Here is a 26,651-nt window from a genome sequence, read left to right on the forward strand (position 1 = left end):
TATTTTTCATTTTGGGTCATTTCTTTCCCCGGCGATGTTTATTCATGACGAGGTTCTGAGAGGGAGATAAGACGCCAAGTGCTGAGCTGGCCCCAAGGGCGGAGAGGGCTCCGAGTCAGAGTGTGTGTGCACTGACTCACACAAAAACACACACAGACACACACACACACACACACATCAAGAAAAGGCCCAAATGGTTTCTGTGTGTGCCCACAGGAACCCACACAAGCGCAAGTTGTGCTCAGAGGAGCTCACACACATATGCTAACCCTCCCACACACACACGCACACACGCACACACACACACACACACACACACACACACACACACACACACACACACACACACACACACACACACACTCACATTAAGAAAAGACCCAAATGGTTTCTGCGTGTGCCCACAGGAACCCACACAAGCGCATGTTGTGCTCAGAGGAGCTCACACACATTTGCTAACCCTCCCACACACACACACACACACGCACACACACACACACACACACACACACACACACACACCTCAATGTTTGGTGTCTCGTCACGTGTGGAGCTGATGTGTTTTTTTGTACGTAAAACGACACAATCGTTATCAGACTGAAGCCGAGCTCGCTGTCAACCCTTTGCTGTTTGTTTGTCGAGGGAGGAAAATCATTTTTTTTTTTAATTTTTTTTTTTATATGTCAGCACCAAAAACATGGCTGACCCTCATCTGTCAGCACTGCTTATCATGATATCATGCTACACACACCCCACAAGGGAGGCTGCGTCTCTTCTCCAAATCCTCCCTCCCCTCCCACGCGTTGCTTGTGTGTATTTTTTGCCTACCTGGGGCTTCTGTATTTGCGCTCGTGCACGTTTGCTGTTACAATGGCCAGAGGGACCGGGGAGATGGAAGTGGATGTGATGCACATGAAGCGAAAAGGAGACGCAGAGAAAAATGAGGCGTTTGTTTTCCCCGGGAGAGGCTTAAAAAAATCCTTGCTGGAATCCCAAATCTGCTCAGCCACTTCCCATTTTCCACAGCGTGCTTCTAAGTCCTGAGACAATACACACCCATCAGAAACAATGTCTCCCTTCGACACCTTCTCCAAAAACTTCTCCCGAATCCTGAGAAGCTCCAGGGCCTGAGCCGGAGCTTTGGGTTCTGCCAGTTTGATCACAAAGGTTGAACTCTAATTAACACTCGCAGGTTTTTAGTTCAGGTTCCACAGAGTTCAGGAGAGTTTGGATAGTTTGAATATCTGTGTCTTGTCTCCACAGTGATGAGGATGTGCAGTATGCAGGACAACAGAAGAGCCCATACACCCCCACGTTAACAGCTCAGGATGCATGCTATTGAGTTCGGATAAACACAATGAACTCACGGCTGAACCTTTACGCTACACAACACTAACACTTGTTTCCACAGCAACTGAATACGTCTTGAAACGCCGCAGAGACACTGAAATGCAGTTGAAACCATTCTATTGTTTTGCATTTGTTAACGACGACTCAACACTTAAAGCTTCAATTTCACCTAATTCACATAATGGAGGAATTCAGGGTCCAGTGTCCTGCCTGAGGAGGAATGAGGATCCAGGGATTGATGACCTTTTAGTTAGTAGAAGACCTGCTCCACCTGCTGAGCCATTACTATCCAATCTAATTCACTTTTAAACCAGAAACATTCATGTGTTTTATTATTTCACACACACACACACTCATGCACAAACTTATAAAACAAAGTCCTGGGATTTGGGCAGTAGAGGGAACTCAATATTGACTCATTCATAAATCTAAATACTTGTTCTTGCTCCCACCATCACCAGTGGATTTACAGATGCAAAGGATTCCAGGACCAACCAGAGAACATATCTTTAACACGACCACCACCTGCTGGAAGTCTGGTGCAGGTGCAACATTTTTTTTGGATGTTGGAGTGAAGGAATAAAATACAAAATGATGCAAATAATACTTTCTTTATTGTTTTTTTAAACGCTGAGATCAAACTAGTGTATTTGAAATTGATTAAGGTGATATAATAAGAGCAGCCTCACAGTCTCAGAGGATATTTATGTAACAGGGTGAATTCCCTTGTTGAGTCTGACCCGCTCCACCACTAGATGGGGGAGTGGAGCAGCAGAAGTGACACTATATATACGGTCCTTTCTCCTCGTGTGGTGGCTGCAGACCTGGACCTGGTCCCGGTCTATAGGATCTGCACGTATACACCCGGCTCCTCTCCTCCTGGAGCCCGGAGCAGACAGCCTGGTTCCCCGGCACGTCACACGATATAAGGCCGGAGGAGGGGAACCAGCTGGGTGAGGGTTTGGAGAGGAGGACCGTTATCTCGCAGCCAGGGCCCCATTATCTCCAGCGTGCAGGGAGGCGTATCCCCTCTTTCGTCTCCCCCCCACTCTCTCTCTCCCTCTCTCTCTCCCTTTCACCCACTGTACTGACTACAACCTGCTGGAGACGACGCCCCACGGTTTACGCACCAGGACCACCGTGCGTAAATTCCTCCAGAAGGAAAGCATCCTCGTTCGGTCTCCTCCTCTCGTTCCTACCCGGCTGCATCACCTCAGCATTACCAGGCAGGCTTCCTCTCAGAGGAGGAGGAAGAAGCAGCAGTAGAGGAGGAGGAGGAGGAGGAGGAGGAAGAGGAGGAGGAGGAGGAGGAGGAAGGGGTGGCAGAGTATTCCGAAATTGACGCTCAGAAATAAACAAGACGACAGACAGCTTGGTTTTGGGAGACGTCCGCGGCGGGGAAGCGAATCTGCATGTGAGTAAAAAAGTCGTGATTTGCAGTGTTTTCCAAGAGGAAGAGCTGCTTTTTGGAGGATTTGTCCAGAGGCAGAATGTGTGTGCAGCTTCCCGGCGGCAGCAGCATCCTCTGGTGCAGGCATGCAGGGGATGAGGAGAGGGAGATGGAGACAAGGGGAACCAGAATAGAAATAAGAAAACCATATAGATGCTATCTGTAGACTCCCTCCCTGTGAACACCATGGGGCGAGGTTACAACTCCGAGGAGGCGCAGCATCCTCCGAGGGACGCGCTCAGAAATAACATGCTGCTTTTTTTTAGGGGGGGGGGTTATCATAGAATAAAAATGGCTGCATCGTTATTATGTCATGTCAACATCCTCCAGGAGCCGCTGCACCGAGCTGTGGACGACAGGTGGATCTGGAGAGGACATGTTTGTACGCGTTAGATGATCCATCGTGTATCATCGATCTGTTTTTTGAGAGCTCAGGGTTTTTCAGGATGTCTGAATGTTCCAGTGGCGCCAGAGAGAGGGAGAGAGAGAGATGAGGGAGAGGAGGGAGATGCTGCTGTGCATGAGCCCGGGAGGAAGAGGAGGGTACGACAGGGGGCTCTGGTGCTGTGATGGGAGCAGCCTGCTCCAACATGGCGCGCTTGCATGAGCTGATAAACCTTTGGGCCATTACATACTCCTGTCTGGAATTTACACTGTGCAGAGAGAGGGGTGGGCACGCTGGGTTTAGTATGAGATCCCATCATCAGCCTGGTTTGGCTCCAGATGACTCTCAGCTCTCTGGTTGCCCCTGGTGATGGAGTCAGCTCTCTCTCCTCCACCCTCTCTCTCAGAATATCACGTAGGCTTGTGTTTATGTTGTGGAGCTATTTTCCACTTGTGGTGATGTAATGATATTTGATCACAGCAGGTTACAAGCACACAAAGAGTGTGTTTATGTTTGGTCCGGTGTCCATTGTGTCTCTCCAGGGTTTTTTTGTGTCTGTCCTGTGAGCCGGTGTCACTGTGTGGACAACACCTCTGTTTACAAGGCATCAGCATAGTGTCCACAAACACGACACACCCATTATAGTTGAACTGGTGTGAGTCCCTCGAAGGATGCAGGACATCAAGTTTCTGATTATCACTGAAAACAGCCAGAGGGACCTGTTGGATTCCTGGAAATGCTGCAGGGACGAGAAGTGAAGTGAAAGTTAAGGAGACACATTTCAATTCCCAGTAACGTTGTGTTTCGGTGAAACGAGGAGAAGGAGAACTTTCTGCACTCTTTGGTCCTTTGGTTGCGATATTATTTACCGTGTTACAGTTTGGATCCTGGATCATAACCTCAGTAATGTGACATGACTGGATTTAGTGTCAGCGTCTTACTAAATTTAACCTCTGCTGTTCCCTAATAAAATAGAATACATCCTAAGACTGTAGCTTTGCCATAATACATGCAGGTGCTTATGTACGTGACCTTTGAGCAGACATTAGAAATTATGTGTTGGAAATATGTCGACTACTGACGAGTTCTTTTAGTTTTAGTGAGAAAATACAAATCTAAACAACCAAAGGTGGAAGAATGAACCTCTGCTGCTATTTGTGGTTTGTTCTGTCATTTTGTCATGTGTGTGTGTCTGTGTGTGAGACATGTCAAACCCACCATAGGCCTCATCCCGGCCGTGTGCGAGCTGAGGGTCTATATCCGCTCGGCTGCTCTGTGTTGTGTCAGCAACTCGCTCTGGAGCTGACAGCACTTGTCTTGTCCACCCAATCATCGTCCGGCATCAGGACTCTGGACAGCCACATGTCTGTGTGTGTGGGGGGGTTTTGTGTGCCTGTATGAATAAGTGTGTGTATCTGTTTGTTTGAATATGTGCAGCCTATTGTGTGGTGTAGTCTGTTTTAGCATTGCACGCCTGAAACAAAAAGATGGATAGCGTGCACGTGTGTGTGTGGGTGTGTGTGTGTGTGTGTGTGTGTGTGTGTGTTGACTCCTGCTCTGGCGTGCCGGGCACTGGGATGGATCTGCTCTAACCAATCTAGATAAAGCTAAATGGGCTGGTAAGCAGAAGGTCACTCATTCCTAATCTTGGACTGTCAGTGAAAAATGTGGCCGAGTAAAACTCTTTACGACCAACTAGTGCTCCTCAGTAAACGCTCTGAACTCCAGGACTGTGAAAACACGCCGAGCCGCTCCTTGAAGTGAAAGTGTGGAGCTGTGTTGCTAAAAGCAGCACAGACACACAAACAGCCCTGATAAAAACACTTAAAAAAGGCAAAGGACGTCCAAGTGACATGACGGTGTCGCTGCTGATAACCAGGCAAAAAAAAGCTGCTTTGGCACAAATCCATCTCTACAGCAATCTGCAAGTCAAGTCACACCACGACACATGGATCACGTGACTCATAGTATGTGGGAGGGGTCTTTTAAATCCACAAAGGACACGAATGGCACATCCCCAGTCCCCTTATACAACCACATTTAGATTAACATTGACAGTGACATTAACAGTGGTAGGAAAGATTCCTGGATCCGCCTTGTGATCCGGATCGGCACCAAAATTTCATGGGTTCTCTCGTGACTTATGCAGCATCTTGCCACCAAGTTTTGTGGAAATCCGTCAAGTAGTTTTTGCGTAATCCTGCTAACTAACAGACAAACGCGGACACAAACTTATTATCACCTAACTTTGCGTTTCCCCTCTTTACAGCATCTTTCAGGTCATTGCTTTAGTTTTGCAGATCACAACTTTACCATCATCTGTAACCCATTTCAATTCAATCCAGTGATTGAAACCGTTATTTTTTTCAACTAATACTTCATAATACTCGTACAGTTTTAAACCTGCCTTGATTGGAATGGGTAGTTTGAGGCGGTGGACTAGTGGCAGAAACTTGGACTATGGGCAGAAAAGGTCTCTGGTTCGTCTCTGGTTCGACTCCACGGAGAAACAACAAAAAGACGAATCTGGATTGATCTGTCCAAAAATCCAAGAGGATTCTCCCTACCCTGGCTAGTGCCCCTGAGCAAGGCACCTTCCTCCCCCAAGATCTGCTCCCCGGGCGCCGTACATGGCTACTCACTGCTCTCTGTCCTGCACCAGTTTTGCAGATCACAACTTTACCATCATCTATAACCTATAGCTGCTTGAAGCCAGATATTTCCTCTGGAGGCGTTAGCGGACACGTACAGATTTACTCCCGATGTTTCTCTGCAGCTGCTGATTCTGTGAATACGCAGCAATTGTCAAAGGTTAAAGGTAAATCCTATGATATTTAACTTTTAAAATAGCAGCGATCCTGCTACTTCATGGATGCAACATTTCAGTGGCACAACCGGGCGATACAACATGATTACCAGAGGACAGCCGACCTCCTCATGGGTTCACATCCTGCTCGGAGCGAGGAGCCCACGAGTGATGGATCCTGCTAATTACCCTCACCGACCTCGCTGTCATTAAGGAACCCTTTATGCTTCGGTTATAAAACCAGACCAGTAAGCCACCCCTGGAAAATGAATGAATGCTGTGCATTACAGTTACACGTGCTGGAAGATGATATTGCTGGGTGGAAGAGGAAGTGGAAGTAAAAGCGTTGCTTAGCGAGTGCAGCGATAAGGAGGAACAGCTTGGCTCTGAGACGTGAGATATTATTAGATAACGTGATGCACTCCACCTTGCCCTTTTTCTGTCTCTGTGTTTTTTTTCTTTCTCTCTTTCGATGAATCTCTGACGTCTCTCTTCCTCCTGGGTAGTCACTTTTTCTTTCGATCTCTCATTACATCCCTTCCGTCTTAACCGCTTCGTCATGACAGATAAGGCAGAAGAGGATTGGGTTTTTTCACTCTCTTCCCAGCAGATCGTCTGTCTTCACACAAATTGTCATTTTTAGCCCATAAGTCCCTTTAATCTCAGAGGGAAATGTGCTCGGCAGCAGCACGTTTGTTCATTTGTGTGTGTGTGTGCGTGTGTGTGTGTGTCTGTGTGTGTGTGTGTGTGTATGTGTGTGTTGGGCCCCTCCCTAAACTCATGTACACCCACACTCATATGACGATCATCTGTGTTGTTGCAGAAATGCTATCAAAAGCACTATTGATAAGCAGCAGAGGGAAATAATCCATCTTTTTTGCACTGTAGATAACCTCTCACACACACACACACACACACACACACACACACACACACACACACACACACACACACACACACACACACACACACTGAGAGACACACACATCTACACATCTGGCTTAAGGGAGAGAAGGAGAAGGAATATTAGATCTTGTCCCCGTTGTAAATGAAGTACATAGAGTATTCTTTTCAAATCCCAGAGGAGGCTGGACAAACACACTGAGCATAAACAATTGCTGGACCCTCTTGAGAGCATTAAGTGGGGATTGGGATCTTGCCATGATGGGAGGCACCTATGTGGCCTAATGGTTCCTGTGTTAATGTACCGAGGCCGCTCCAATAATGCGAGTGTGTAGGCTTCCTATTCCTGCATCCGGATATACGGAGTTTGCTGATTGACCAGGAGGTAGAGACCACACGAGACTCCACAATGGAGACTCATATAAAAAGCAGTGCTGTCAGCAGGTGATGCTAATGTTGTTACTTTGCTTTTGCAGCGTAAAGCAGACTGATGATTAGAACTATCGGACTTCTCCTCTCCTCTCCACCACCAGCGATCAGGTGACGGTTTTTTCTAAAGTGCGATCCAGGCCAGGACATTTAGAGGGATTCACTCAAGTTGTTTTATAGCATTGGCTACACTTAACATTCAAATGGAGGCAGGCGAGAACACCCCCTACAAAGGAGACATTGTAAAAACCCCAGCCGCTCTGTCTGGAGCAGATTCAAGACTCAGCTCTTTTGTCGAGATTCCCGGTCGTGGAGCCGTTTGTTTTCGCTGCGAATCTAAGAGACGACCACCGGAGCAAAGGGCCCGGGTGTAAAGGTTCCTCTAACGGCTGCTGGAAGCTCGCTCCACAAACTATTCCACCGTGAGCTGTGTGTCACGCTTTGTTTGTACGGCTGCAACTAAGAATGGTGTTTCATTCCTTTACGTAATCTGCAAGCTGTTATCTTGAATTGTTGTTTAATTGTTTTGTCTCAAACAAACGGATTCAAGCTGCTCGAGATGACATCTTTATATTGCCTGTGTAATTCAACCAATACGATTTCAGTCATCTGCTTTTCTGGCAAGAAAAGCATCAAATCTGTACATTTGAAAAAGCTGGAACATGCTTATTTGGCAGATTTACTTAATCTTAATTAAACTTAATTATTAATCTTAATAATGTATTTCAATTCAATCCAGTGATCAAAACCGTTATTTTTTTATTACTAATACTTCATAATACTCGTGCAGTGCCTGTTTTAAACCTGCCATGATTGGAATGGGCAGTTTGTTTCAGTGGCACCGAAGACGCTTTGCATTCCACAAACTGAACTATGGAAACACTGTGGATCGATAATATGCGATCAGAGCTGTGGACTCAGGATGTGTAAGAATGAGCAAGCAAAGACCACGACAGCCACAGATCTGCAGTGTAAAGCTTTACTGTAGCAGAAGTAACAAAGGTCGAGTGTGGTCAGGTGGAAAGATGCAGTCATAAGGCGAATCTGTGAGGAAGGAATCCAGGGAGAAGAGACACAGGGCGAAGACGTCTTTGAGGAGACTCACGAGAGGCTCAGCAATCGTTCTGGCCACTTTCTGAAACCGATAAGTCAAGACATGCCGATATGAGAAAGTGGGAAAGATAGAAAACAATTTTGAGTGATTAAATGAATGGAACATTATGAATGACTGACCTGTTTTCCCCGCATCTGAACGATTATTGCATCTCAACCTGCTCTAAAGCTGCTTTGAGGACGTACACTGAACTCCACAGTTGCTCCGTATTTTCTCCGGAGGACATGAAAGCGTGAACGCAAATGTTCGAGGGAGATGCTAAAATAAGAAGTTTCTGAGGACTCGGGCCTCCTAGTATAAAGTAAGAAATCCAGGAGAAGTCAACGTGACTCCTGTCTACAACTGAGGTGGTTTGAAACAATCATAAACACTTTTGTCTTCTTGTTCTGAGACTACTGCAGCTTTTAAACTGGTCGCTCCTGAAATCTCGTGAGAAAATGGTCAACATAGTGAGGGGGGGGAATTATAAAGCATAAGAAAGCACTGGTTGTAGACGTCAATAAACATTCAGAGCCCATTGGCTATAGAATAAAGATGAGTTTGCCTCTGGGGGCAAGGGCCAATATTTTGGGGCTTCCATTGTAGACAGCAGATATCTGGGCCAAGACTCCTTCCTCTGTTCCCTGTTCCCTGTTTACAGTCCGACGAGTTCCTATGAATCAAACGTTTTAGGCCCAGACAACATTTAAACTTATCTCTACTAACAGCTGTCTGCATATGAATGCTGATACATTAAAAAGCTGATGCATTTATAGTCTCTTTTGCTCTGCAACCAAACCCTGTTCAAACCCGATTGGTCAAACTAGAACCAGAAATGGAAAGCAGGATGCTTCCGGCTTCAAAATCTTATCCCTCGCCGACAGATTCTCCGTATTCACATGAAGGATCTGTTCATAGAGATTAGAGGAGAAGTGCAAAGGTTGCCTCATCTCCAGCTGTGCCACTGTGGTTTTAAAAATCACGAATAATCCAGGTCAGTTCAGTGAACATGGTGCTACAGTCAGCCCGTTAAAAAACAGTTGCACGATGCATTATGTGGCGTCGGAGGAGATTTGTCAAGTCCAAAAATAATGCAGCGGTGTCACCGGGGTCTGAAGATAGAAACTCTTCGGGTTGGGGTTACACTTAAGAGATGGGAGAGATGTGAGAGTTCACCCGGCAGGGAGGGTCTAATCATAATATGGTGTTTATTGGCATTCTGGATTATCTCTAATCCTCCTGTAGCTTCACTGATGTTCGGTACTAAGTTGTGTCAGAGTAAATGTCAGGATATTTCGGTCTCTGCTTCTTTGCTCTGTCCCCGTCAAATGTAAGAGCATCGCTAAATTACAGGATGGCTTTTATTTGTTTGTCTCGGTCTTAGTTTACAAAAAACAACAACAACAACATATTCAAGATACCAGCTCATTAGCTCGTGGCCAATTGGAACAAATTGAAAAGTCAAACTGACTCTCGGTCCTCGGTGACCTTCTCGCTGCCGCCCACGTGTCTGAGTGAAGCTTCACATTTGTCCTCTCGACATAGATGTCACACAGCGTCTCACCCTCGTCTGTCCTGACAGGGCTGTTATTTGTGGGGCGACCCCGGGGGGGTAGAAAGGAGGTTTTGCCCTCTGACCCCTGGAATACTAACATGTGACCTCAGCGGACTTCCTCTGGTTTTTATTGGCACCGCACTGTTGATGTTGGGCATAATGTGTGTTGTGCTTCGGAGTAGAAGTCGCTGAGCTGCCTGTGTGGTGGAGGAGGACGGGGTGGGTGGGTGGGTGGGGGGGTCGTGGCCTTGCATGCCGGCCTGGGACGAGTGTGCGTGTGTGTCTGGGTGAATGTGTGACAATGTGTGTGTGTGTGTGTGTGTGTGTGTGGCCGGAGCAGATAGGGAGGGGAGGGGGGGGAGTATTGTTGTCCCTGTGCTCTTTGGACCTGAAGGAAGGAAGCCGTGGAAGTGGGGAGTAGAGAGAAGGAGAGAGAAGGAGAGAGAAGTGCCACTCCAGCCCGGCGAGTGTGAAGGGGATTCGGGATTAGTTTCCTTTTCCAGAGTCGCTCCGTCTCTGAAATGCAGCGCCCGGGTCATTAAGCTCAAGAGTCAGTTTCATAGTCATCTTTCTCCCTGAAGAGGCAGACGTTTCTGTGCCAGACAGTTCTATCCGTGTGTGTGTGTGTGTGTGTGTGTGTGTGTGTGTGTGTGTGTGTGTGTGTGTGTGTGTGTGTGTGTGTGTGTGTGTGTGTGCGTGTGTGTGTTTGTGCACGCTATCTAATCCAAGAATAGCTAGAAATCAACACCTTCTCTGGAGTCTTTCTAGATTTTAAGAGTAATATATAGTGATTTTTCATTAAATTTGTCCTCCACCTCCCTTTTCTACTTTCCATTATAGCGATAGAAGTTTGTTTGGGTGTGTGTGTGTGTGTGTGTGTGTGTGTGTGTGTGTGTGTGTGTGTGTGTGTGTGTGTGTGTGTGTGCATGCTATCTAATCAAAGAATAGCTAGAAATCACCACCATAGTCACATCTGGATTGTTTCTAGATATTAAGAGTAATAAATAGTGATTTTTTATTATATTTGTCCTCCACCTTGTTTTTCTACTTTTCCATTATATCAATAGGAGTTTGTTTATGTGTGCTTGTGTGTGTGTGTGTACCTTGATCACATATTGAATATTTCCAAGATTCAAACAGTAAAGACTCCAGTGATGTCATTTCTCTACCTCCCCATTAGAAAGTTGTTTTTTGTGAGTGTGCTGATGAGTTTCATTGCGGCTGCACAGTTTCCATTAAACGCCTCTCATTGAACACCTGAGTGAACACATTTCCTTTTCAGAAAAGACACTCGGGAGGTTATTAGAAGGCGCTTGCCATCATCGTCTAACTGGGGCCATTAGAGGATTTTTTTTATAGTTTTTTAGTTGTTTCTGTGAAATGCAGCTGCTGTGAGAGAGCACCTCCGTTCATCTCTCTTTTCTCCTCCGCTTCAGGCTTCGTGACGAACCCGTCGCTCGAGCTGATCTCACTCTCTGGTTTCTGAATGGTTTGCAAGAATGTCGCTTATGGGCCAAAAAGCCTCAGAATTCCTTTCAGTGTGGTTCACAGTCATTTCCGATCAGAGATCTCTTTCAGTATTAAGATCCATTTAAAACACAGCAGTGATTAGGTTACACTAGAGCCAGACCTGTTTATTGATCGGACGATAATCAGCCGATATCAGCCTTTTATGGTCGTATCAGTATCTGCGTTTATGTTTTCCGATATGAAAAGATGTGCATTCATGTTTATATTCTATAGATTTGATTGTTTGTTTTTGTGCTTCACTGGTACAGTTCTCATTGTAAACCTGCCTGTTTGGAATGGACTGTTTGTCTGACCTGTGGTTATTGAGCTGCACGCATCAGAGACCATCTTCAGAACCACGATGCATCAGTGTCAAATTCCAGATTGTTTGTGTTTAACATAATCCTAGATTAGCGGTGATGAGATTTTGTGTAATCTGCCACTCCTAACACATAGAGTAGTTTGTCTTCTCTCGTGCACAGTACACATCAGTGCAGCGTGCTCCCAGATCGTCTAACATAAATAATTAATACAGTGTTAACAGACTTTTTGGATCATATTGGTTCCTCACTTACAAAAAACTACCTTAAAAGGTTTTTAAAGTCTTCAGCCAACTCACTGTAAGGAAACCCATATCTTCTCACCTTGGAGAGTAGAGTCGTAAATCCAACCTTCAACATCCAACATCCAAGCTCAGCAGGATTGTTATACATTTAGCGCCACAGGCCTTTAAGTAATCACTTTTAGGGCTTTTCAGTGCAGATAGAGAGTGTGTGTGTGTGTGTGTGTGTGTGTGTGTGTGTGTGTGTGTGTGTGTGTGTGTGTGTGTGTGTAAACTGCTGGTGCCAGAGGACCAGGAGCACAATGCTATTAGAGGAGGATGCTGGTGAGCAGTGCAGTGCAGTTAATGTGTTCCTGGAAATGCTACAGGAACAGTGCACTCAGCAGGGAATAAGGGCCGGTCATTAGCCGGTTTCCCCCGACTCTACACCTGACATGCTGTCAAAAACATTGATAGTTTTAGGAAGTATTGGTCTTTTGTCCGTCTGACGACTAAGAGCACTGAGCCTCAAGGTCCAGACTATTCTATCATATTCTTATGTCTCTGCTGGTCCTTCCTCTCTGGATGTCTTTCTTTCCCGGTCATACATGTCATTATAATGTAATTAACTACGCTGCAAAGATGCTTGTCTATGTGTCTGCTTTCCTTTCTCCCTGTGTGTCCATCATTTATGAGAGGTGGTGGGACTAAGTGGCTTTCTGCACAACTTGCACAATGAAGGCAGGTTTCTCAGTTGTCGTAATTGAAATTATAAAAGAAAACTAAACGATTTTAAGTTTGAATTAATTGCACCTGGCAAATAAGAAGCTATAGCTCAGAATATCAATATACTGTATATATTGAATTGAATTAACTCCGCCAAGGAACGTTGCTTTTTTGTTTGTGTTGTTTCGTTAGTTAGCAGGATTTTGCAAAAACTGGGGCATGACCCAAAGAGGAACCCATTGAATTTAGTCATGGAACCAGGATTTGTTGTCTTTAACATTGTTCAACATTGTTGTTGATTCCTCATCTTCAAAATAATATTCATGAGTGTGTGTAATTTGTTGCAGATCCAAATTGAAACTAGGAGCTGTATTGAATTTAAATGTGGTTTAATAAGGGGATTGTTGGGCCTTGGGGGAGTTTCGCAACATTAGTGCACTTGAGTGATATTCTGCTCATGTTCGGTTTGATAAGTACTCACTGACCTGATGTTTCCTTGTTATTGTGACATAAAATGTTCAGGAAAATACAAGTTATTGGTTAAGTTTTCATTAGCTTTTGTTTGTTCATGAGTTAGCTGCATTACACAACAACTACTGGACTGATTACCACAAAACTTAGAGAAAGGATGCGATATGGGTCGAGGAAGAACCTATAGAATTTTGGCAGAGATCCAGATCAGGGGGCGGATCCAGGACATGGCGCTATTGGGTGTTAGCCTTGCTGGATGTATGTGCTTTCCTAGTTAAATTATACATTTTTCTTAAGCTTTAACATTTCCAGTCAGACGAGGGTCTTGTGTCTAAGCTGAGTTCTTCTTCGTCTGGTTAAGCTGGGAGTTCTTCGTCTTTCACCAATGACAAAGCAAGTTTCACAGCTGATATCTCTTTCCGAGGTGATTGACATTAATGAGAAAACATGTAACCTGCTCCATCGGTGCCTCCACCCTCCTGGGAGCTGCCTCCTCTGTGCTCAGACTCAGGGTGACCTCTCCCGGCTCAGGATGGTCAGTCTTTCAATAACAGCAGAATTCAGCCAGAGCTCCCAGACCTGATGAAATGATCCAGATGCACAGTGTGCGAGCTGCTACGCTTCCACAGAAACCCGAGGGCTGGGCGGGAAAGGAGATCCAGAGATATAACAGGCTATAAAACACTGTCAGCCCACAATTACAACACAAAATAACATCTTCACAACATAATTAACTTTTGAAATCCGAGTTAATTTAGTTATTAGTCGATGTATTTCACTTTTGATTAGACATATTCATCTCGGTTTAAGTTGTCTCATCTCCAGAAACAGTCTTTCTGTTTGTGCTCGATCAGTGGGAACGGAGAGAATGAGAAAGAATGCAATCTGTGTATGTGCAGTATGTGTGTTTATGTGTGCTCTCGATCAGATGATTGTGGTTTCCTTTTTTTCCCCTCACGGGCTCCATGTGATGGCGATATGAGAAAGAGAGAGTGTGTGTGTTAATGTGCATATGCAGAGAAGCCAGATATGTTCACAGGAACTCTGCTTAATATAATAGACCCCTGAGGTTTCCTGTCAGTGCGACAGCTTCATCGGTTGGACAGTGACTAACAAGCATAAAACCCGACGTATGCTTATCTAGGTCCTGAGAGGAGCTGGGAAAAACCGGAGCAATCACACCAAACCCTACAGCAACAGTGAGAGAGAAGGAATGAGGTCCTCTGAAATGCTGAGGTTTTTTTCTTTCTTCATTCTTCTCACAATTCGAGCTTTGTGAGAAATGATGCAAGCAAATTCAAATGGTGACCGTGGGAGTCCTGGACACTCATCAGAGGCAGTGACACAATCACACAAGTTCAACACATTGTGCTGGCAGTGGAGAGGCGTGGGCGGAGAGTGATGCCGAGATGTTTTATCATAGTAATTTTCGAAGGGCTTTGGACCAGTGCAGAGACACAAGGATCCCATATGTGTCGTGATACAGAGTCAGCTGCGGCTGGAAAAGGCAAACTGTGTCGTGTGGTTTTAAAAGACAGATCGTAGAGTTAACAGCTGAGACTCTGAGTCAGTGGTGTTTGACATTTTGTTATCAAACCAGTGCTTTTGTACAGAAGGAACTATTAAGTGTCTTCACTTTAGGGTTCACGCTGATTTTAAGTTCATCCTATGGTCAATTAAGAGTCTCCAATTAACGTAACCCCATCGTCATGTCTTTGGAGTCTGGAGAAAGCTCCCCCCATGAGGTCATCCATTTGTCTTAAATGTAAACTTGTGATATCATAACATGGATGGCGATTATAGCCATTATCGATTAATCTGTTTTTGGATATTGATAAGTCTTCTGGCCCACAACAATGTGGTAAATGTACATCATATGGACCTGATGTCTCCCAAGGTTCAGTTTTTTCCAACCACAAGTCTAAGATATTCAATTACAGTGATTTAAAATCTAATTTTAATATCTGCCACTTTTGTGCTTGACAACAGACTTATCAGTTAACAAAATAGTTTTTGATCAACAAAGGTAATCAGCCCAATTTCAGTCCGAGAATTGTATCTGATATATTGGAGAAATGAAAGATCGGCTGCACACAGTACAGTTTGCACAGTTGTCAGATACAAACTGCTTCTCTCTTTTTATCATCAGACCACAGCTTTGTTTTTGTCAGCTGACACATCTCATGCTTAGTGGGAAAAGGTTGAATACTGTACATACTGCAGTGTCATGCAATGCATTACACTGTGAGTACACTGTTAAGATCACACAGTTCTGTGGAAAGAGACTGTGTTGGGCACTTGCACATTCATTTCTACACAACATTAATGAAAACTGGACAAAGTTCATCTTTTAAAGCAGTGTCAGCACAATCCTCTTCAGAATTTCATGGATTCTTTCTTGCGAAAATATCTTAGAAATCGTTTCAGTATTTTTTTTCGTAATCCTACCAAGTAACAGAGGTGTATATCTATATCTCATCTGATGTTTGATGTGGTCCTGTCATGAGCAAGTTTTATCACAGACAGAAAAGAAGAACGAAACTGGATGTAGGATATATGGCTCTTTTGGGGGAACAGCATGATTCAGTCATGGCAACAGTCGCAGTCCTTTCCCTCCTGGCCTCAGCTCCGCTTCCGTCCATCCTCCATCCCGGAGCTGTGGGTCTGGAACCCATTAGAGCAGGAATCTCCAGCAGCGCCCAGCTAGCACATTAGCATGCCCTCAGTGAGAGGGAAGAGAGACACTGACTCTGTGCCCACAGACAGATACTTAACCTCAGTCACTGGGAAGTGGTTGGAAGGTAAACGGCCGGTGAATGAACGTTACGGCTGAGAAGGGTTGGGTGTCACTTTGTGTAATGTCAGATGTTGGTTTTCATGTGTGGTTGTAACCTCTCTCCCTCTCTCTCTCTCCCTCTCTCTCTCCCTCTCTCTTTCCCTCTCTCTCCATCAGGATGGCTGAGGTGTCCCAAGAGGAGAGAATCCAGGCCATCTCTGTAAGTTAGTTCTACTCACACTGTCGCAATAATCTCTCATACACAAACACACAGACACACACACACACACACATAGGGGGCACATCAGGCCACGCTGCTCAGTGTATGAACAACAAATCATATCTGCTTGTCAGGATCTGACTGCGCGTCCTAATGGCTCAACCTTTTAGATCCCATCTCCTTCACCCATTAGCGGACATCTAAAGCTAATGCAGTAGCTCGCTGCCTTTTTTTCTGTCTGTCCTTGTGTCTCTCAGTGCGTCTCCTCCTCCCTTTGCTCTCCATCAGTCGGTCTTTAGTACTTTAAGCCTCTTATTTTTCTGCGTTCTCTGACAAAATATATCTATGTTTCTTTCCAGAATACTTAGATATATTGTGGTATATGAAATAAGAGACGGATTTTTTATTAGAAAACATGTACAATTTGTGTCCGACAGTGACTAAAACTAAAACATTTGAATTTGGTTTGTTTTGAGTGGGCACAGCCTAATAACTGTCTGTGACTGGACAAATAAATACACAAAAATGCTTTGATAAGTTTCCCCTCTAGTTATAGATTGCTTTAAAAATGTGAAACCCGAAAATAAATCGAATCAAAGTGATTTACACTCATGTAGATGTACTTCATTACGTCGCACCACAGTGTGGAGACTTGGTGGGAAAGTATTTCTAAAAACAACCTTTACTATTAGTATTACTATGGCATAATGCAAAGCAGCACTGGGCGGGCCCGAGCACATGCATTTTGAAGCGTTGCATGCGTTTTGCCTGAAAAAAATAAACAATGACTGAGGAAATATTGACACATAGACCAGTTCAGGCTTGGACTCTGATCACGAGACAGAGGTTTGGTGGTGATAGGACAATGCACAGTGGACTTATGACAACATCGTCTCCTTTGGCGAAGGATGAACCTTCGCCGTAACTCAATGTTCACACGGTTTGAGAAATGTACCAATTCTGAGAGAGAGACGTCACCTTTGCAAGACATCAAGATTCCTTTGATCTATGACTACTGTCACTGCAGGATTGGAGTTGTTTGTTTATGGCTCAGCATCAAAGGATTCATCATCTCGGAGGGCACCGTTGAGCCATTTGGGACGCCCATTGAAAATTCCTTCAGAATAAGAAATTGTCACCACTTTCTAACTTTCTGCAAATTTTGGTAAGAATTTGAGCATGGTAAAGCCCTCAAAAAGCAAATCATTTGCCTGAATAATAATAATAATCCTTACAATTTCAATAGGGCCTCGCCTGACCTTTGATGTCAGTGCTCGGGCCCTAAAAATTATGTTTCTCGTCAATATTCCAAACATTTTCCCCAGTTCACTTGTATTTGAATTGGAGCGTATGAATACACGTTTATTGTAATACACCATCTGATATCTGTCTTCCCCTTTGCATTCACAATTACACCTGCAGCCATTCAAGTTTAACAATTATTCATTAGCGTTAAAACCTTGGCAACGATTATAATGTTTCGATGCTTTTGGACATAAAATGTCAGAGTTTGATATTTAATTCATGAACATCGACAGTATCCAGCGCAGCGTGGTGAGAACACTGGAATAACAATGCTCCGGATATTATTGTGTCCACTTTGTGCAGAGAACACAGAGTAATCATAGTGTTTCTGTGCGGTTATCAGGAGAAAAGGAAGAAGCAGATGGAGATCGAGAGCAAGAGGAGGCAGCTGGATGATGACCGAAGGCAACTGCAGCATCTCAAGGTACAAACACACACCTCAGCATGCACAGACACACACACACACACACACACACACACACACACACACACACACACACACACACACACACACACCTCAGCATGCACACACACATTTAGCACATGGCCTATTTGTTCTACTATACTTATGAGAAAGCTTTAGTTGTAATAATTTTTGGAGAATATACAAACATGTCCACAAACATCTGGAGCGCTTGTTTGCTTCTGTTCAGGAGGCAGCGAGTAAATGAATCAAGAGGAAGTTTGCAGGTTTCGCAGCCTTGTTGAGCATGTTCAGCATTTGACTTGACCAAAGACAAGGTAAAAAACGAGTATATGACTGGAACCTGTGTGTACAGTCGTCATCTTTATCAGTGTGATAAGAACTCTTTGACTTTTTCATGTGCCCCATGTCCCATCTGCTAACATGGAGGATATAACAGGTTTGAGACCAAAAATAATTGCCCCTGTCTGCAGCAGTAATCACTCCAGTCTGCACATCACACTTAGTCTCACCAGGACTCACTTCCTCCTCTCTTTCAAAACACCAACACCTTCCTTTGCCTCATGCTTTTTATGTGCTGCCTTGTTGGCTGTGAGCACATGTTTCCAGTTTACCTGTTATTTCCACCTCGGGTCAGCACATGCTGACATCACTATATGAATCAGCTCCTGGGAAGAATTCCACCCACAGCTCTCTGATCAAGTCTATCAATGAAGAACGATTAAGTGTTGTTTTTAATTTCACAGAGCTCCGGTTTAATTCACAGCATCTCGAGAACTGAGCTCTATCGACCGCGGCTGTGCACTCTGGATCTGTAAGAAACACCAAGGGAGGCTGGGAAGTAGATGTTCTTAGCACCTTTCAGGTGGATGAGGAGGGAAGAGTAATAAAGGTTTCGTATTGACCGGATTGCTCAATGTAGCACTTGATTTACAGTATACACACAGTGTGAAGGGTGGGATGGACGGATAGAGAGAGAAGACTAAGGTTTAAAAGCAATCACTCTTTATCACTTCTCATTTGCTGCTTATCAAATCGTTCTAGGGGTGAACACATTTTAATATCTGTATCTTTTTGCCTGTTAGATACAGGCATTTTTAATATACATATACTTTTTGCCTGTTTGGAAGGGACAGCGAGGGACTGTTAAAGTGAAGGCGAGTAAAGATTGGCTGCAGGACTCGGTCCACAGAACCCTGAAGCTGCACAAAGAGCTTTTCACCTGTTTAGTCAAAGTTCGTTGAAGCTCGACTCATTACACAGAATCCTGATCTAGAGAATCAGTTGTCTGGAATCTGTGACCTTATGATAAACAACGTCTCTTTTGTTGATGAGTCCCAGCCGCCGCTGCTCCAGGGTGTTGGTCGCCTATTTATCCAACTTTTGTAGATATCGAGCGTATCTGTACCTCCTTGGGACCTTAACAATACGCGTGCTGAGTGTGAAGCCAATGAAATGAACGGTTCTTGAGATATTCAGCCCACAGTCAGATTAGAAAGTTGTTTCTGTAGAAAGTATCAGACCAGGGTTGTATCAAATCGTCGTAGATGTAGTTTCATTCCAAAGTGTCTTGTGTTGTCTTTGCTTTAGATCTTTTTTTTCACTCGCCCTCCCCTTGACTCGCAAATTCCACCGTGCGGTGTTGACGAACAGCCCTCAAGTGCGTTAAGTGAACGGCAAAACTCTTTGCCAAATTCAACCTTAAATGTAGCCACTGGAGCCATTACACTGATGTTATTAATGTATGCAGAGAGAGTAACCTGACCCACTGCAGGACTCTCTGTTACTCTTTCCTGAACTTCAAACGAACTGATGGTCAGTCCGGTGTTTTACGGGAATCCGGCCCCGAGTCCGACTCCCACCCAGCAACATAAAGCTCAGCGATTCTTTACACAGAAAATATCAAACCGACAGTGTGAGATACTCCCGAGCTGCTGCTGTGTTGGAATGTTCAGAATGGACGGCAGATAACGCCGACAGCCCCCCCAACACGCTGTTTATTCACACGACCACACACACACACACACTCCCTAAAACACACACGCATTCAAATCTGTATGCATGCGGACACACACACTCATATCAGAGCCAAGGTGTGTCAGCACTATCAAAGCTATTTCAGCCACGGACAATTCAGCGGGTCACAGATAGGAGCAAAGGCCGTGTGTGTGAGTTTGTGTGTGTGAGAGTTCGTTAGTGTGAGTGTGTGTCTGTGTAAGTGTGAGACAGAGTTCAGTCAAATGTGCATTTCTGGTAAAAGTGCTCGTGACCTGTTCTACTGCCCTCGCGTGCTCCCACTTTTTCTATTTTCAGAGTATACTTTTGTAAATGTGTATCTTTATGTGTGTGTGTGTGTGTCTGCGTGTGCGTGTGATCGTTTTGTGTGTGTGTGTGTTGCTTCATAAAAGAACACAGAAGCCTCAGACAATGCGGAGGGCTTTGGCAGAGGAAACAGATTTTTGTCCCACTCCCACCAACAGGAAAGGGCTCTTACACCCACCGCACCCCGCTTTCGTCCCACGCGCACACACACACGCACACAGACACAGACACACACACACACAATCACAGACACACAGAGGGGAAGTGTAATCACGCTGTACAGGAGTATTAGAAGGCTCTTTGTGCATACCACAGCAAGTATTCCTTTTCCAGAGGCCGACATGTGTAGAACTCAATAAATGTCTCTGTTAACGCACCACATTTTTATAGTGGTGTACCTGCCCATCCATTAAATTACACTCATACAGCATCAAACACACACACACACACACACACACTCACAGTGCAGACAAGATGGTGACATGTGGTATTACAATGTAGTTAACACAGAAAGCATTAGTGGGACTTCTGGTTTTAATTAGCAAGCCATGGCAGATATAGTCATGCAAGTAATTAAAACTTCTAAATGTCAACATGTCATTTTGAAAACACGCAGCTCATAGAGAAACATATTATGTATAATATTCCACAATGAAATATTATATTTAGTCATCAAAGTTGTCAAAGGAATAGTTTGACATTTATGTTCAGATTTTAGCTCTTTTGCCGAGAGTTATTTGGGTTTATTAGCTTAGCATAAAGACAGGAAACAGGTGGAAACTGCTAGCCGGGCTCTGTCTACAGCTCACTCATCAGCCTAAGTGTAAAAACAAAGTGTCTCCATAACTTTTAACAACTACACTTTATCTGTTCCTGCTGTTGTTCAGTGTTGCCACTCGACACATCTTTTCTTTTTGAATGCTATGTGGATGAAACAATAAGACTTACACGGACTGGATAACCCTTATTTTGCAGAAACTGAATTTTGGACAGATGCTAAATGAATTGTGAACTGAAGCTCCTGTCCCTACAGCTGTTCTGTGTGTGTGTGTGTGTGTGTGTGTGTGTGTGTGTGTGTGTGTGTGTGTGTGTGTGTGTGTGTGTGTGTATGTCTGTGTGTGTGTGTGTGTATGTATGTGTGTGTGTCACAGTTCCGCCCTTTGTCTGCTACGTTAGCAGCTTTTACTCCAAAGAACAATGGCGAGAGAGAGACATAGCTTCAGCACTCCAGCTTTACGACCATGCGTGCAGACTGGTGTGTGTGTGTGTGTGTGTGTGTGTGTGTGTGTGTGTGTGTGCGCATGAGTGACTGCATTAGTGATGTCAGGCATCGGGTAGTAAGGTGTGGCGAGAGGGCGAGTGAGCAAGACTGAAAGAAAGTGAGAGAGAGGGGGAAGCAGGGTTGGATCGAGTGCCCAGGAGACCGGGGCTGGGGTATGAGCAGTGTAGAGTTACACCGTGTGAGTCTGTGCTGTAGAGCTCTGTGCAGCTGGGTGTCTGCAGCTGAATTCCTCAGCGATGAAAGTAAGAGTAAAAACTGAACAACAGCTACTTTCGCGCTTAGAAACACAGCAACACAAACTGGGGCGGGACACGACACAACCTATAAGTGGAGTTCATGAACTCCATGGTGGATAGAGATTCACGCAGGAGGGAGGAAGGGGTGGGGGTCGAGTCGGAGAGGGGAAAAAAAGCAGGGGGAGGTTTTTAGAAATTCTTGTTGCATCACTGGAGAGGAATTCACATCAAGCACCGGTCCAGATTTTCACTCAGACTCGTGAAAACAAGAGCTTTTTACTTGCACTTTTCCATATGGCCAAGCAGGGTTGTGTCTCACTGCACGGTCCAACAGCTGCGCTGTTATATTTACCTCGGAGCACGCCAACTATTTGCTTTGATATTAGCTTATCTGCAGGAGGGAATGTGGATGGGGGGGCCGGATAAAGATACAGAGTTGTTTGGAAAACGATGAACGAAATAAACATCGATTGAAAAAGAGTCGAGGATGTGGAAGGCAAGAGAACAGTGACAAATCCATATTGGAACAAAGTGTGGTTGTGTTATTCCTGTGTTGTGTCCATTACTATTAGTTTTTTAATTAGAGTGCAATAGATGTAACTTAATCTAAAGTCATTATAATTAGGATATCCACATTTATAATCATTAAATCTATTCACAGTTTGTACATTCAATGAGTCAGTTGAGACATTTGTGTTGTTATTATCCAGTTCCTGGCCATGTTTGACATTTCTATGATGTGAGCTGTTTTGTTTTTATGTTCCAGTGACTTCTCTAGATTTCAATTAAGTATAATGACAGAAATTACATCGTATTTTGGACTTTTTCTGTTCGGTGCCAGAAGCCTTGATGCTCTGGCTGGAGGCCAAAGTCCACTTGGCAGCGACCAGTTGGCAGGAGCTGAAGTGTGGGACAGAATCGCTGAGTGGCAGCAGTCTGTAGATATATTCTCTTGTAGATTATAGCTAAAGGGCTTGTCCTTCTCTCCCAGTGAAAGGGCCACTAATCTCTTTCTGAAATAAATTACACGGAGGTGAAAAAAGGGCCGATAACGTGTTCTTGAGAAGGAATTGATCAGCTGCTAAGGGAGAAAGATGCATGATCAAGGGTTCTCTGTTGGATGCTTTTAATTGTTTTCTTATCTTTTGGCATAGAAGCATGAGGCATTAATACACCTACACAATAATATGGTTATTAAGTAAGAGCAATCCCCCCCTTGTGACTCTCCCTGAGGTTTTTGGTAGCTTTTATTATTTTATTATTTATTATTATTTTGAGGTAAAGAGGGTGTTCGGCCCTATGACGCAAACTGTAATTTGTGGGGGCTATACAAATAATATTTGATTTAATTTTGTTAAAGCACACTACTGTATACACCCATACTCCAAATATATGGAGATTCCATGCTGTTACATTAACATTATTACCCCTTTTTTAACCGAACTGCAAAAAAGTCATCTACCTAATCGCATTGCGTTGTGTTTATGTTGTTGTGTCTTTATTTGTTGTGTCCACCTGCAGTCGAAGGCACTGAGGGAGCGCTGGTTGTTAGACGGAGCTCCGGCGGAGGAGGAGACTCAGAAGCGTCTGCACGAGGACGAGGTGAAGACCAAACTTCTGGAGCAGGTCATCCTCAGGTCAGCAGCTCATAGTCAAAACCTCTATGTGTCCAATCTGTGAAAATCACTGTCCAGAGCATTGTCTTGTTTGCAAGGTTGAGAAAATACAATCGGGCCCCAGAGGTCAAATATGTGGTGTTGCTGCTCTTGTTTTACGGTAGAACTGTAGGCGTGAGAACAGTGGTGCAATACAAATGAAAACTGTAAACAGCAGGAAGAATGGAGCTGTGTTATCTTATATACGACACTAGAAACAGAAGTGGTAGATGTCCGTCGCTGTGAGATGATCTGTCGCCCCCGTCTGCAAACAGGGATGATGATGCTTTTGAGGTCATGTGATGTGTGATGTCCTGAGAGAAATCTCAAGAAATGTACTTCCATCCAGATATTACAGTATTAATACACCAATGGTTGTGATTTTGTCCCATTTATTTTCGTGTGTATGTCCTGGTTCAACAACCAAGCATGTATCATTTATATGCTCAAAGTGTTTACTCTTCATCACAGTATGATCTCTGTAATTAGCTATATTCATTTGAATAATGAAGTGTGGGGGTGTGTGTTTTTGTGTGTGTGTGGGGGTGTGTATGTGTGTATGTGTGTGTGTGTGTGTGTGTGTGTGTGTGTGTGTGTGTGTGTGTGTGTGTGTGTGTGTGTGTGTGTGTGTGTGTGTGTGTGTGTGTGTGTGTGTGTGTGTGTGTGTGTGTGTGTGCTTGTTTGTGTGTGTGTGCTCAGGCTGGAGCGAGACATTGAAGAACTGGAGAACGAGGAGCCAGAAAACCAGGGTGTGGCCAAAGAAAATGGAGGTAAGTTTGGTATCCATGGCAACACATGATCACGCAGGAAACCATGGCAACCCGGCCTTAAGACCAGTGTCAAAAAGAGAGAGTGCGCTAATAAGGGCCTCTTCATTGGCTCTATTAAATTCTTCCTCTCCGCCGGGGGCCATTAAAACAATATTTCCTTTCTTTCTTTGTCTCTCTGAATCCCACCCCCCCCCCCCCCCACTGGACCACCCTCTTTGCCTCTGCACGACCCTAACCTCTCCATGATACTCTGGTGCCCCCTGCAGGTGAAAATGGAGTAGTGCAGACCTCAGGTCACACCCCCAAGAGAGAGGTGACAGGGATAGAAGCCAAGCTGCTGGGTCCCAGTCCTGACCTGGCCAGTGAGGACAACCCCGTCACCCTGGTGTTCATGGGCTACAAGACCGTGGAGGAGGAGCAGGAGAGCCGCACGGCCCTGGAGGGGGGGGACGGCAACGTGAAGGCCGAGTTGGTTGTGATCGAGGATGGAGAGGCGAAGGCCGGCGGAGAGGCGGCCGCCGACGAGCAGGCTCCGCCCAACGGCAGCATGGCAGAGAAGGAGAAGGCCAACGGGGCCGGGGAGGAGGGAGAGAAGGAGAAGGAGAAGAAACAGACCTGCAAGTGTTGCACGGTCATGTGAGATGTGTGCATGTAAATGTGTGTGTGTGTGTGTGTGTAAATGTGTGTGTGAGTGTGTGTGTGTGGATGGGGACACACCTGCATCTGTGTGAGTGTGTGTGTGTGGATGGGTACATACATACTTGTACATCTGTGCAGGCATGTGTCTGTATTTGAAGTGTGTGTGTGTGTGTGTGTGTGTGTGTGTGTGTGTGTGTGTGTGTGTGTGTGTGTGTGTGTGTGTGTGTGTGTGTGTGTGTGTGAGGACTGGGGGGATATGACAGAAAGCAAAGTACACAGCCAACTTACCAACAATGAGAGCCAATACAAGCTCCAGCTACAACAAGAACCACAAAGACTCATACGTACACTTTACTCGGTATACTTTCTCTGATATGTATTTGACTTTTGATTTCTATTGATATTTTTCTATTTTTCTGTCTTGACATTTATATTGTATTCAGTATGTATATCTTTATTATGGGACTGTGTACTGTAAGTTCATTGTTATTATTGTTGGGGGAAAAAAACTGTAATAACTGTATTAGCTCTCTGGATTGTACTGCGAACCCACTTGGGGGGGGGGGGGTCTGGAAACTTTAAACCATTTAACAGCAAACTATGAAGGACACAGATACTTAAATATATATAAATATATATTTGTCTGTGTAGGCCTACCAACTATTTATCAGTCAGTTTCATATTACAATATTGTCTAAGATATTATTTTGAATAGTATTTTAATATATTGATATGAAATTATGTTTTATACAATGTATTTATTGTTTTTGGTTCTCTATACCATCCCCAACCATTAACTGCATGTTAAAGCTTGTAAGCACTTAGCGTAACAATCATCACAAGTGTCCGTGCTTTCTTAGACTCATATGTGCTCATAGCTAAAGTCACACACGTGTTTCTATCGGTAACAGTGAGTATCATTTGCGATGTTAGAGATATGCATTGACTTTTAATAGGAAACTACAACACTGACCACGTTGCAAACTGCATAGACGCTGTACGTGTTCACGAGGATCACAGCTTTTGTCTTTTTCTTTTTTTCGAGTAAGATGGACACGCTTAACAAGCCGTTGCACAGCAACTAGAAATGCTTTAAGGATTTTTGCTCTCTCAGCCGTAGAATCAATGTAAATCTTATGAGGTAGCACTGCATGAAGCCTGGCAACATTTTTGACTGTCTTTGTCACTTTTGTTCGGTCTTTTTATTCTGTGCTGTCACGTTCACATGAATGTAAATTCCAGGGGTTAAATTGGGATTCGCGCTACCATGATAACAAGAAGAGGCGAGTTCGCCCGGCGTAAAAAAAAAACTAAAGAAGAAGAAGGTTTTTGTCTCTTTATCAACCAAATAAAATCTGATGATTCTGTAATTTCCCTGTGTGGTGTTGGTCGGCTGCTGGTTTCTGTCCTCCTCCGCTCCCAGTTTAACCCCTGACCCCCCTCGTTATTACTTGAATAGATTTTCAGTTAGTAAAAGTTATTCGATAAATTTGAAAAGACTTTGCTGAGAAATAAATACTCATTTCTTGTGACCTTAAGCCTTTTCAGCCCTTATGAAGGGCTCAGCACAATAAGATGAATAGTTGTGCCCAGGTAACGAAGGTTTTTAGTCATCGCTGCATTGGAAATCGGTTCTATTCTGTAAGACAAACCATTTTAAACTATTCAGGCTGCAAGAAAGACAATTTGTGCATTTACACTATAGCAATTTAAAGCCTTGAAAGACTATTAGCAGCATTTCTGTCCCTTATCTCTCCCTCAGTAGAGGTCATGCATGGTCTGGGTCAGTGAGACAAAGCCAACA

The 26,651-nt window shown here is 44.4% G+C and overlaps 1 protein-coding gene across 1 annotated transcript; it reads left to right on the forward strand.

The window, feature by feature from the left end:
• Positions 1 to 2,679: 2,679 nt before the first annotated feature.
• Positions 2,680 to 24,998, forward strand: palm1b (paralemmin 1b). The gene is made up of 6 exons (XM_061083251.1): positions 2,680 to 2,764; positions 16,172 to 16,214; positions 17,863 to 17,943; positions 23,305 to 23,420; positions 24,138 to 24,208; positions 24,475 to 24,998. Coding segments are annotated over exons 1-6 (687 nt in total). The 5' UTR covers positions 2,680 to 2,762; the 3' UTR covers positions 24,849 to 24,998.
• Positions 24,999 to 26,651: the final 1,653 nt, after the last annotated feature.

The sequence above is a fragment of the Limanda limanda genome, chromosome 12, assembly GCF_963576545.1.
Source record: "Limanda limanda chromosome 12, fLimLim1.1, whole genome shotgun sequence".
Lineage (NCBI taxonomy): Eukaryota > Metazoa > Chordata > Actinopteri > Pleuronectiformes > Pleuronectidae > Limanda > Limanda limanda.

What these genes read in the sequence shown, in the direction of transcription:
- palm1b (XM_061083251.1), top strand. An exon ending in CTGGAGCAGGTCATCCTCAG is followed by an intron (nt 23,421 to 24,137) that starts GTCAGCAGCTCA and finishes GTGTGTGCTCAG; the next exon opens with GCTGGAGCGAGACATTGAAG. An exon ending in TGTGGCCAAAGAAAATGGAG is followed by an intron (nt 24,209 to 24,474) that starts GTAAGTTTGGTA and finishes TGCCCCCTGCAG; the next exon opens with GTGAAAATGGAGTAGTGCAG.